The 13,601-nt window shown below is 38.1% G+C and overlaps 1 protein-coding gene across 1 annotated transcript in view; it reads left to right on the top strand.

Moving 5' to 3' along the window:
- The first annotated feature begins 6,068 nt into the window (after nt 1-6,068).
- Nucleotides 6,069-13,601, top strand: part of LOC140165503 (deubiquitinating protein VCPIP1-like) — a 30,098-nt gene continuing 22,565 nt past the window's right edge. The window contains 4 exon segments of the mRNA XM_072188793.1: nt 6,069-6,212; nt 7,328-8,210; nt 8,689-8,821; nt 12,475-12,604. Coding sequence (XP_072044894.1) covers nt 6,069-6,212; nt 7,328-8,210; nt 8,689-8,821; nt 12,475-12,604 — 1,290 coding nt within the window.

Genomic DNA, 13,601 nt, shown 5'->3' with positions numbered 1-13,601 from the left:
ATGCGAGTCCCAACTTATCCTTACCGTTAACGACCTAGCCACTTCATTAAATAAGAAATCCCAAACAGATATGATCATCATGGACTTTTCGAAAGCCTTCGATACCGTCCCCCACAACCGTCTTCTTTTAAAACTTCATTCATATGGTATTCAAATAATTTACTCGCATGGATTTCAAATTTCCTGAAGCACCGTGAACAGAGAGTCGTTGTCGGTGGAGAACACTCGACCTGGGCAGATGTTGGTTCTGGCGTCCCCTCAGGGCACGCAGTGCTAGGCCCGTTGTTATTTTTAGCATACATTAATGACCTCCCAAATAATCTAAATTCAGAAGTCAGACTTTTTGCAGACGACTGCCTCTTCTACCGCCAAATTGTGAATGACATCGATCATATCCTTCTCCAAGATGACTTAAACACTCTAGAGAAGTGGCAAAAAGACTGGCAAATGAATTTCAACATTAAAAAGTGTTTTGTTATGAGGGTGACTCATGTCAGAAATCCCAAAATGTACAGTTACAAGATCGGAGAATGCATACTGGAGGAAACAGACAACCACCCATATCTTGGCGTCAACATATCTAACAATCTTTCATGGTCAAAACACATAAGCAACATAACATCATCTGCTAACAGATCCCTAGGCTTCATTAGGCTAAATTTACATTCCTGCCCCAAACCACTCAAACAAACTGCATACATGTCACTCGTTAGACCAATACTTGAGTATTCTAACGCAGTGTGGGACCCACACCAAAAAGATCTCATAAATAAATTGGAAAAAATCCAAAAAAGAGCTGCAAGGTTCACCACAAATACCTATGACAGGAAAACGAGCATCACAAACCTCATCAAAGACTTGGGTTGGGACACCCTTCAAAACAGGCGCCATGCAAACAGACTGACAATACTTCAGAAAGCCAGAGAGGGCCTCCTGGCTCTGCCGGTGGATCACTTGCTCAGACCAAACCCACGTCAATCGCGGCATACACATCCAGCAGCCTATCAAATAATAACCAGCACCAAAGACTGCCACAAGTATTCCTACCTGCCAAAAACAGTCAAAGACTGGAACAACTTGCCGTATTCTATTACGCAGATAACTGAGCCAACAAGTTTCAAGGAAGCTGTGCTTCAGCACCTTCGCCAAGACTAACTTTTCACCCCGTATGCGCACACTACCCTATACGCCTGGCTCCAGCATTGGGAGTGTTGTATAGTATACCTACAGATACAGATACAGATACACACACCAGATTGCAAATATGATTTATTTTTTAAAATTCATTTCATTTTATGTAATTCATTTCATTTTTTTAAGATTTCACTGACATGAGTCATGACTCTTGCATATTTTTAATTTTTTAATTTGTTCTCTAAAGTCAAATTAATTAAAAACTAACTCACTCTGGCTTCGATCAAATTTGCACACGATAGTTACACATTCGATGCTGGAGTAGGCCTACAATGTATGTTGCTGTTGTTTTTCGATCAGTCAGCGGTGACATTGACCACATTTTTTGCAACGGATGTTATTCGATATATACAATTTCCGGTGTTCCTTAGCAGGGTCTTAGGCAGGATTTGAAGGTTTGGGTGTGTAAATTCAAAAAACTGGGTGTGTAAATTTAAGATTTGTGTACAAAGTATAGGCCATGTGGGCAAAAACTGGGTGTGTATTTGGGTCATGCAGTCCATGCCGAAACAGACTGAGTGTACACCCACCCTCTTGGATTTTGCTTTCCTTTGGCTCAAAGGTACTTTTCATGGATCCCTAGGTGAGGTCACAAGAAAAAAATTCAAATTCCATTTCGTTTGCGAATGACGGGCCGTCAAAGTTCATGGCGATCTTGACCAAAATTGGGAATTTAAGGTGTCCAAATGACAAAGTGCTCTCTTTGAGGGGCATTTTCTTCTTAAGGCCAGAGTAATGGAAGACACATTCGTCCACGACCGAATTTGAGATTTTTTGATATTTATCAACACTAAGATGTATTCTTTCACTTGAAACTGATAAAATACAACTCGCTAATATTTATTCGTATTTTTGCTTGATTTATTTCACTCTTTTCAACTCTAAAAAGTCACATGGCTCAAGACAGCTTAGTAAATTGGCGGAAATAATGAGTCAGAAATGCGCGAATGCGAAATATTGTGATTACTGCATACGATTCGCGTCAAAGTGACGCCAAGCGCAACTCTGTGCGTATGTCCAACGCAGTCAAGACGCATTCGGTATGTTGTTAACGCCGTCAAATGCGGTGTAAACAAAACAACAATTTACAGTCAAAATGCCACTAAGATTTTTTAATTATTTTGAATTTTGGCGCACTGAAAGCAGAGATTATAGATTCATTGGTGTAAAATGATGCATATTTAGACCATGCACCAGATACAGCTTTTACAAGTGTGAAAGTCTTACCGTTTTAAAATTTAAGGACGTTTTGTGCATAATTTTGACATTTTTTTACTAAAACGTCTATTTCTCAGAGTTCACTTTTGACAATATTGCGCGATTTTGGTGACAAGATAACTCGAAAAATATGCAAGCAAAGGGTAAACTTGTTGCACTATCCTTTTGAGTACATCAAAGTCTAGGGAAGGTTTTTTCATTTTTTCAAAATATTTGTTTTAAACAAAAATATACACCATTATGTGCAATTTTTAGCTTAATAGAGTGACAAAATGGCTTTTTTCACATGTTTTTTTCAATATTTCGAAAAATGGAGACTAGTTTCAAAAAATTAAAAAAACCATCCCTAAGTTCATGTCTCTTCTTCATGAAAAGCTAACTGAATTTGTTTTACTCCGAACGAATTTTTTTCTAAGTTGTCACACAAAAAAATTGGGGTAAAAAAGTGAATTTTTGTGATTTTTTCAAAAACTTGGGTTTTTTGAACAAATCTGACGTCACCATGGGATTCCTTGACTCATTTCCTTTCCAAAATGTATAGTTTTATATACTTTGGACATACAATTCAGAAATAATGAAGCTCGAAAAGTTCCATGTTCTCTCCCATTACTCTGCCCTTAATTGAATCAGTTGTGATCCTCTTGGTGAATGTTGTCACTCACTGGTTGTGCCTGATATGCCTAATGCCAAAAAAGATAGATTTCTGAATTTCGTTTGGATTTCAGGGGGGGTCAAAATCAGCACTTTGTACTGTTCAATCAAATTATTTTTGATTTTGAAGGACCCATGATAATGTCACAGTGCACTTATAGGTCCTAATTATATTTAGAATGGATTAAGCATGTGCCAATGTCTATGAGCAATACAAAAGAAAATAAATAATACAGAATTTTAGGCCCCCCTAAAGTGGTTCAGCCTCAAATGGCGCTTAAAATAAGGAAATTTTGACCCCTAATAACTTTAGGTGTACACCAGATATGAATTTCTAGTCTTTTGCATCTGAAAGAATGCAGTCTAACGTTACTAGGAACATAAGATTTGTTTTGTAATTTTTGTGTTTTGACATTAAGTTGATGCTTTCAAAAATAGTCATTTTTGCCTACATGTAGCGTACAGGATACGGGTACAAAATTCAAATTTTAGTGTGACTTTTTGAAATATTTTTGAACATTTTATAGCAAATTGTCTTTATCCTGATTATTTCAAGTTGCTCTTGAGTCAAATAATAAGAAATAACTACTTTAAATCCTCTGTATGGATTTTAAGGGTGTCAAAAGGCACTTCCTGGAAACGATGCACATGCAAAGTACAGGTTATGTTCGATGTGCCCATTTCCATGATATCAGTGTGCTCTTTTTTCTCTGTTTTACAGTTGTATTGCAATTTTCTTATTTATTCTGACATCTTTTCTTTACGTAAGTAAGTAGAGAAAGAAAGTAAAGAAATTGCAATAATACTAAAAAAACTTGAAACATTAGCACAGTGAAATGGGTATTTTGTACCATTACCTGTAATTTGCAAGTGCATCGTTGCCAGGCCAGGAAGCACCATTTTGACCCTCTTGAAAATCCGTATAGAGAATTAGAAATGAGTTTTTTCTTATCATTTGACTCAAGAATAACTTGAAATAACATTGTAAATAAAACAATTTGCTATAGAATGATCAAAAATAGAAAAAAAAAAGGCATTTAAAAATTGGCATTTTGTACCCGTAACCTGTACGTTGGTCAAAAATTGGCATTTTTGAAAGCGTCAACTTAGTATCAAAACACAAAAAATACAAAACAAATTTTATGTTGCTAGTAACATTAGACTACATTCTTTCAGATGCAAAAGACTAGAAATTCATATCTGGTGTACACCTAAAGTTATTAGGGTCAAAATTTGCCGATTTTAAGCACCATTTGTGGCTGAACCACTTGGGGGGGCTAAAATTCTGTAGGAGGTCTAGAAATTTCTCTTCTTTCGTACTGCTCAATGTGCTCATAGACATTGGCACATGGGTAATCCATTCTGAATATAATTAGTGTCAAAAAAAAGAAAAATGGCATATTAAAATTGGCATTATGTGCCCCTAACCTGTATGTTAGTCAAAAAATGGCATTTTTGAAAGTGTCAACTTAGTATCAAAACACAAAAAATACAAAACAAATCTTATGTTCCTGGTAACGTTAGACTGCATTCTTTCAGATGCAAAAGACTAGAAATTCTTATCTTGTGTACACCTAAAGTTATTAGGGGTCAAAATTTGCTGATTTTAAGCGCCATTTGTGGCTGAATCTTCTTCTTCTTCTTCCTTATAAGTGCCTCCCTCATATGTATGAGTATTGTCGCACTGCGTACAGACAAGCTGTACTTATTTTTTACTCTGGAACCTAGAGTAGATGAGTGTATTTTGAAGTACAGTCAACATGACCGGGATGATCCCCTGCTCTTTTCGAATAGCCTGTGACGTTCTCTAACGTGCACACTACATTAATGTGAGAAAATATGCATGTACACGGGACCGACAGCCTAAAGTGCCCTCCGAAGCACTAAGCAAGTAGAGTGAAGTGTCTTGCTCAAGGACACAAAGAGCCGGACCTGGGATTCGAACCCTTGACCCTTGGGTTCACAGTCCTATGCCTTAACCGCTACATGTAGGCCACGCTCTCCTCGGTGGGGCCTAAAATTATGAAGGGGGTCTAAAAATTTATTTTCTTTTGTATTGCTCATAAATATTGGCGCATGGTTAATCCATTCTGAATATAATTAGTGATCAAAAATAGAAAAAAGGGCATATTAAAATTGGCATTTTGTACCCCTAACTCTGTATGTTAGTCAAAATTGGCATTTTTGAAAGCCAACTTAGTATCAAAACACAAAAAATACAAAACAAATCTTATGTTCCTATTAACGTTAGACTGCATTCTTTCAGATGCAAAAGACTAGAAACTCATATCTGGTGTACATTATACCTAAAGTTATTAGGGGTCAAAATTTGCCGATTTTAAGTGCCATTTGTGGCTGAAGCACTCTAGGGAGCCCTACAATTCTGTAGGGGGTCTAGAAATATTTCTTTTTTTTGAATTTCTCATAGACATTGGTACATGGTTAATCCATTCTGAACATAATTAGGACCTATAAGTGCACTGTGACATTATCATGGGTCCTTCAAAATCAAATATAATTTGATTGAACAGAACTAAGTGCTGATTTTGACCCCCCTGAAATCCCAACGAAATTCAAAAATCAATATTTTTTGGCATTGGGCATTTCAGACACAGCCAGTGAGTGACCACATTCAACAAGAGGGTCACAACTGATTCAATTAAGAAGAAAATGTCCATCAAAGAGAACACTTTGTCATATAGCCCACTTAAATTCCCAATTTTGGTCAAGATTGCCAAACTTTGACGGCCTGCCATTCGCAAACGAAATGGAATTTGAATTTTTTTCTTGTGACCTCACCTAGGGATCCATGAAAGGTACCCTGAGCCAAAGGAGAGCAAAATCCAAGAGGGTGGGTGTACACTCAGTCTGTTTCGGCATGGACTGACCCATTTACAAATTTGGGTGTGTACAACACTCCCTACACGGCTGGCTGCCTAAGCCCTTGTTCCTTAGTCTCTTTTGCAGACTTCAGTAGTGGATCGTAGATATGACTTAAGAGCTATATGTGCCTTCCTCTCTGTTTAGGGTCTTGGTGCCCCGTCTCCTTATTTTCCATTGCTTCACAGTTCACGGACATCGCTAGACCTTTTGTTGTGTTCCCGTCATTTCTAGGATCCACTACTGAAGTCTGCAAAAGAGACCTACATGTAAGGAACACTGGAAACCACTCAAACTTGTTTGCCGGTAAAGTGGATCAGATAAGAGCGTTGGATCAGATGACCATATCAATCATACTGTATCTGATGAAGTCCTCCGATGTTGTTCACTTTCTCTGAGTCTCTATCTTGGATGATATTGACCATATATAATGGTACCTGCTTGATTTAAAAATTATGAATTGATAATCATTGTTTTTTGACGGGGAGAGCTTCACATTCAAAACCCAGAAAATTGTAATGGAAAGGGAAACAAAGTCTTTAACTTTATCAAGATACACAAATGTACATTGTAGTCTAGCTTCAGGTCACAGTATTTGGTAGGGGTTCACCATACATTTATGGTATGGTTTGAATTAACCCCTTGGACACTACTGTTCATCTAACAGCATTTCTGATTGGTTGAAAACTTGAAATGCTCATTTCAATCAATTGCCAATTATGACTAAGCTTTAAAATATTATATTTATGGTCAAACTTGCATTTGCAGAGGGTCTTATTAAAATATTCCTTGATTGGGTCAAAATTGGACAAAATATTCATTTTGGCCAATCGGCAGGTAGTTCTCATTGGGTTAAAAAGAAAAAGTCATCAATTGCTTCCAGTATCTTATTACAGTCCAACCTCTCTTATCCGGACCTCTTTTATATGGATCTCTCTGTTATCTGGCTGTGAAATTTTCAGAGGAAAACATGTTTTTGATGATTTAACACCTTAATTCCATGCTCTGAATGCTTAGAATGACATCTATATTGCACAAAGCACTCTAAAACCATCTTTTAGTGCTATTATCCCATATTAGCACAATCTTTTGTTGTCACAATTTCAGCCCTTGGAACTTTCAATACAGAATTACATGTAATTCACTTATCCGGATTTTTCACTTATCCGGACAATGCTTGGTCCCATCATGGCCGGATAAAAGAGGTTGGACTGTACCTATGTGAATGATTGTAAAATGATTTTCCACATGGTTCCACAACACAGACTGAACTTTAACATTGAACTTCTAAAACATGTGAGACACTCCTGGGAGACACTACTGTTTGTTGCATACATTTAATACAATGTTACTTTTTCTGTTGTTTTTCAATTATTGGTTTCAGGTTGTTAGACTGACAATACGAACACAAGATGCTGCCCCTTCCAAAACAGCCGAGCGTTATCGCATTCTTTGCGGCATTTGCCCAGACGAGTCGTGCAAAACAAAGCTCTACTTTCCATCATATGACACAAGTATTGAATGCTCCAACTGTGGGCAACGCCATCCACGCAGCGCCATGGTCAGTGTAGAGGAAGTTACCGACCCAGAGGTGGCGCTTCATAATATGATACGTAATCTTCTGGTTGGTAACTTTGTGCCCAAGAAGACAGCCGATTCTGTCAAAGTACTTGGTCTATCGAATTATCACTGCAAACTACTGAGCCCATTGTTAACGTATTATGGCATGGACAAACAGGACAAAGCCCGTCCTCTGCGAGAAGTCAACCAAAAGGACGTGTTTGACTGTTCCGTGTTAGGCAGTCGCGCTTTCCTAATTCAACCTGAGCATATCGGGATCATGGGTTATGGGCGTGATCAAACAGGAAGTGCAAAGTATCTGGCTGAAACGCTTCAAATGATCTACAATTTTCATGACGGACAAGAAGTTCTTGTCCCAATCCATGCCGACGGGGACGGACATTGTCTCGTCCATGGGATATCCAGAGCGCTTGTGGGTAGGGAACTCTTCTGGCATGCACTGAGAACTAATCTGAAAGCGCACTTCCTAGAGAACTTGGAACGCTACAAGAATTTGTTTTGCGATTTTGTGGATGCAAAAGAGTGGGACATCATCATTGCGGAGAGTGATCCGGAATATCTGCCAGGACCTAATGAGGCATTTGGATTGCAGAACATTCACATCTTTGGTTTAGCCAATGTTCTTCATAGACCCATCATCCTGTTGGATTCATTGAGTGGATTGCAGAGCTCTGGAGATTACACAGGTGAGCTTGCTTGGTTGAAAGGAGATTGACTGCATTTGAAAAAAATATTTCCCCAGGAAGATTTAGCCCACAATGATAATAGGATTTCCCAATTTTTTTTCTAGTAACTTTATTTTTGGAAAGCAAAATTTCCCTCCAAATGCAAAATTTCCCAGGAGGCACTTCATATTACCAACCTTGAAATTTACAGGTGTTTATTTTTTCAATAATGAATAATTCATCAGATTCTGCCACATTTGCTCATCATGTCTTCATTCAGCTAAATTGTTTCATTATCTGCCTACATGTAGGACAAACTAGATGTGTTTACAAAAATACAAGTAATATTGTGATTTTACTGAGGCCCAATAAATTCTTATTAAGGCTTGTGCTTGGATTAGGCCCCATCTAGTATTCATATAATTTACTTCAGCCCACATGCATAACAAATCAATATATGGGAGAATAATACTGTATAAATTTGCCCTTGTCCCAACAGGTGTATTCCTTCCAGGTTTGGTGCCGCCAGAAGAATGCCGTGATAAAGATGGAAAACTGAACAAACCACTGTGTATCGCATGGAGTAGCTCGGGTAGAAACCACTTCATTGCACTAGTTGGCGTTAAAGGTAAGCAATATAATTAAAGACAGAGATAAAAAGAATTTATCGTGTCTGATGTCACTGTCAATTACGATCCTTGATTGGTTTACACAGGGGTCAGTCCATGTCAAAACAGACTGAGTGTACACCCACCCTCTTGGATTATGCTCTCCTTTGGCTCAGGGGTACCTTTCATGGACCCCTAGGTGAGGTCACAAGAAAAAAATTCAAATTCAATTTCGTTTCCGAATGGCGGGCCATCTAAGTTTGGCGACCTTGACCAAAAATGGGAATTTAATGTGTCCAAATGACAAAGCGCTCTCTTTGAGAGGCATTTTCTTCTTAATTAAATCAGTTGTGACCCTCTTTTTGAATGTGGTCACTCACTGGCTGTGTCTGAAATGCCTAATGCCGAAAAAGATTGATTTGAATTTCGTTGGGATTTCAGAGGGGTCAAAATCAGCACTTCATACTGTTCAATCAAATTATCTTCGATTTTGAAGGACCCATGATAATGCCACAGTGCACTTATAGGTCCTAATTATGTTCAGAATGGATTAACCATGTGCCAATGTCTATGAGCAATTCAAAAAAGAAATTTCTAGACCCCTACAGAATTTTAGGCCCCCTAAAGTGGTTCAGCCACAAATGGCGCTTAAAATCGGCAAATTTTGACACCTAATAACTTTAGGTGTACACCAGATATGAATTTCTAGTCTTTTGCATCTGAAAGAATGTAGTCTTATGTTACTAGGAACATAAGATTTGTTTTGTATTTTTGTGTTTTGATACTTTCAAAAGGTCGTTGACCTATGAACATTTTTTCATAGCGCCCTCCTGAAAGGTCTGACACATAACAAACTATACATTTTTGGAATCCTCATGACCATACGAGTAATTTGATATATTACTTGACATAATTGGGAGCATTCTGAAAATTTGACCCCATAACCTGTACTTTGCATGTGCATCGTTGCAGGAAGTGCATTTTTGACCCCCTTAAAAATCCATACAGAGGATTAGAAAGTAGTTTTTTCTTATTACTTGACTTAAGAGCAACTTGAAATATCAGAATAAATAAATACAAATGGCTATAAAGTGATCAAAAATATAAAAAAATATCATACTAAAATTGGCATTTTGTACCGTATCCTGTATGCATGGTATGTTAGGCAAAAATGACTATTTTTGAAAGCGTCAACTTAATACTAAAACACAAAAATACAAAACAAATCTTATGTTCCTAGTAACATTAAACTACATTCTTTCAGATGCAAAAGACTAGAAATTCATATCTGGTGTACACCTAAAGTTATTAGGGGTCAAAATTTGCCGACTTTAAGTGCCATTTGTGGCTGAACCACTTTAGGGGTGGCCTAAAATTCTGTAGGGGTCTAGAAATTTCTCTTTTTTAATTGCTCATAGACATTGGCATATGGTTAATCCATTCTGAACATAATTAGGACCTATAAGTGCACTGTGACATTATAATGGGTCCTTCAAAATCAAGATAATTTGATTGAACAGTACGAAGTGCTGATTTTGACCCCCTCTGAAATCCCAACGAAATTCGAAATCGATCTTTTTGGCATTAGGTATTTCAGACACAGCCAGTGAGTGACCACATTCAAAAGAGGATCACAACTGATTCAATTAAGAAGAAAGTGCCCCTCAAAGAGAGCACTTTGTCATTTGGACCCCTTAAATTCACAATTTTGGTCGAGGTCGCCAAACTTTGATTGCCCGCCATTCATAAAACGAAATGGAATTTGAATTTTTTCTTGTGACCTCACCTAGGGATCCATGAAAGGTACCCCTGAGCCAAAGGAGAGCAAAATCCAAGAGGGTGGGTGTACACTCAATCTGTTTCGACATGGACTGACCCACAGGTTAATAGCGCGTAAAAGGAAGGCCGATCTATCTGGTGCTGATCGGAGAAAAGGAATAGCAGCAAATGGCGAAAAATTACATACTTTTACAAGGCACAAAGCAGCTTTTCTAGGCATTGTTGACATGGTGCCTTCGTGAAAGAAAGTTTCCTACCATAAAGACCTAACTTTTGAGATGGTTTGCATGTTTGAAGGTGCAAAATTAAACCGCCGCGTTCAGCAAGTCATCATCACGACACTTGTAAACAATCCCTGCTCGAGTCTGATTGACAGATGACGTCAGACGCGATGTATTCTTTTTCTCTCTCTTTAATTATACATTTTTGTACAGATGATTCAATAATCTAAGGGAACAAACCAAAAGATCGATGACGTCCTATAAACGTAACTAGTTTCGTTTATCAGCCGACCCCCTCCCTCCCTGCCAGAAACGTAATAAAGAAATGTTGAAAATTTTGACATAATAATAATAATGACACATTCTTCAGACCGATGTTTTTGTACAAACGTAATCGAGTATTTTTACCCCCTCCCCCCTAAACGAAACTAGTTTCGTTTTTAGGACGTCATCGATCATTTGGTTTGTTCCCTAACCTCTGCAAAAACACCACTTCTAGCACTCCCTCAGGCTTTGAGTTTAAAAAAATTGAGGAGTGTGATAAATAGCACTCCTCAAACTTGTGAGGAGTGTTATTTGTGTGATTATGCTTATATGTGATGTAAGCTTAAAGATAAATCACACTCCTTATGATCATTTAATTAAGGAGTGCTGAGGAGTGTAATCGCACTCGCACTCCTCAAAACTCAAAGCCTGACTACCTCTCGAGCTCATACATCTCCCACTACATTAATGATGTGGACAATACTCTGTCCACAACTATTTGGTGTTTGTGTGTGAGCGTGGTGTATGAATATTATGTGGTGTGTGATCAAGCAAATTCCACATTTTGTAATTTCTAAATGAAGGAATTTGTTAGCTTAATTTCATTAAAAATCCCATGTTTCTATCATCTATTGTTAGAAAAGTGTTCAAAGTTTATAGTTATCACAAAAACATTTTGATTACATTAGAAATACTGACACATTTTCCTCTATATCTGCAAACTAGAATTTCTGACTTCTGACTGATTTTGCCTGATCACATTACATATGATATGAAATGGATATCAGCCAAGGGCCCGAAGAAGGTGCAGATTGTCTTTAAATTAAAGCACCAAAACACCAAAACCCTCGGGCATAATCACCACAATGAGGAAAAGAAAAGCAATATAGGCTATGCATATTTTACTATTTTAGTGTGCCTTGGATGAATGACACCATTGCTAATCAACAAGACAAGCTCTCTTACATGTATGTCATTCAATATCTCCTTTACCCTAACCGTACTGATTACTACAAAATACTACTTGATATATATGCGCTGTTCGTGCATGCGTCCCACGTGGTGTGATGACGCAATCGCCCTAAGTGACATAGGCACGGTTTCACTGGCCAGCGAAGCCCAACACCCGTGGCTAAGTGTCGCAGAGCCAGTGGTTGGCATGCAAGCTGTCCTGGGTTCGAATCCCACCCAGAGCAAACAACTTCTTTCTTTCTTTTCTCTCTTTATTCCTTCCTTCTTTCCCTTCCTGTCACGAAAAAGCCCTGAGGGTGTTAGGGTTAAGAGATGCCTTACCATGGAATGGATTCCATTTTCAGCAGGGAGCACACCTTTTCAGCTGTACATCCTGATGATGCATGACCTCACTGATTGTTTTTTTTTTTTTTGTTTGCTTGTTTGTTTGTTTCCTCTCAGGCGTCCATTACCAAGACTACCACACTGGATGTTAACAAAAGCTTGGGGTATGCCTCATGAGCTCATCTCATCCTACATAGAGTTTGATAAAGACAACATGTGTATTGTGGGAGGTGACAGGTCTCTGCAGGTATGAAGTGTGGACTATTTTCCTATTTTATTTTGTAAATTAAATCTAATACTGGAACTAAAATTTGCAACTCACTTTGCTACGTTGCGTCCGACTTCATCAGGCATCTGATCAGCCCTCGAATTAAGGATCTGAAGGGGCACGGCAACTTTTTTAGGGCAAGTTGATAATTGCCTTGGATTTTCACTGAAAAGGCAAGGCAGCACGGCAATTTGTAATATTTCAAAAGGGCATCAAGGCAACTGTTGAAAATTTGAGAAGGGCACCAAGGCAATTTTTCAAAAGCGAATAGATGCATTGCTGTCAGCTGAATTCGACACCAAAGTAAAATTTGACTCTCAACTTTACACTAAAACTAACCTGCTTGCTCAAAAAACCTGCTTAAATAATACAAAGCAATCAAAAATCAACAGTTTAATTTACTTAAATTTTGCGATCCCTAGTTCCGAGCTGCAAAACTGACTTGAAACAGCGATGAAAGAGCTGTAAGTTGGGTAATAATATTGATCAAATTCGCCGGGATAAAAATTATTTCGTGCAAAACATATCTAGAGATGGGCTCACATGTACAAGATAAGACGATACCGGAAGGGGGATCGCCATCGGTTTGCAATAGGAAGTCAATGTTTGCTAATCGAGAGATCAATAATTGATTTGCCCAGCGCTCGGATTTTGTTCACGACACTCGTGAGGAAGCTTTTAGTTACTAACAGCATTTCTGATTGGTCGATAGTAGGCTGAAGATATTTCTCTGACCAATCGAGAAAATGAAGTCAGATTTGATAATGTATAAAAGCCGATGTGATTGGCTGAATATGTAAGCTTACGTAGGGGTAATGAATATTAATTGACAACAAACTATTGTGTATACTGTGATTGATAGCTGGGTTACAATCAATTCTGTGGTTACGATGCTCAAAATAGCGATCGTGTTCAAGATTTTCGATTTATTTTCCACAATTTTTTTTGGTTTTAACCAGTACTTGTTAATGATTTT

This window comes from Amphiura filiformis, chromosome 12 (assembly GCF_039555335.1).
Source record: "Amphiura filiformis chromosome 12, Afil_fr2py, whole genome shotgun sequence".
NCBI classification, from domain to species: domain Eukaryota; kingdom Metazoa; phylum Echinodermata; class Ophiuroidea; order Amphilepidida; family Amphiuridae; genus Amphiura; species Amphiura filiformis.
The sequence above is the reverse complement of the archived record's forward strand: the minus strand, read 5'-3'. Positions and strand labels throughout refer to the sequence as shown.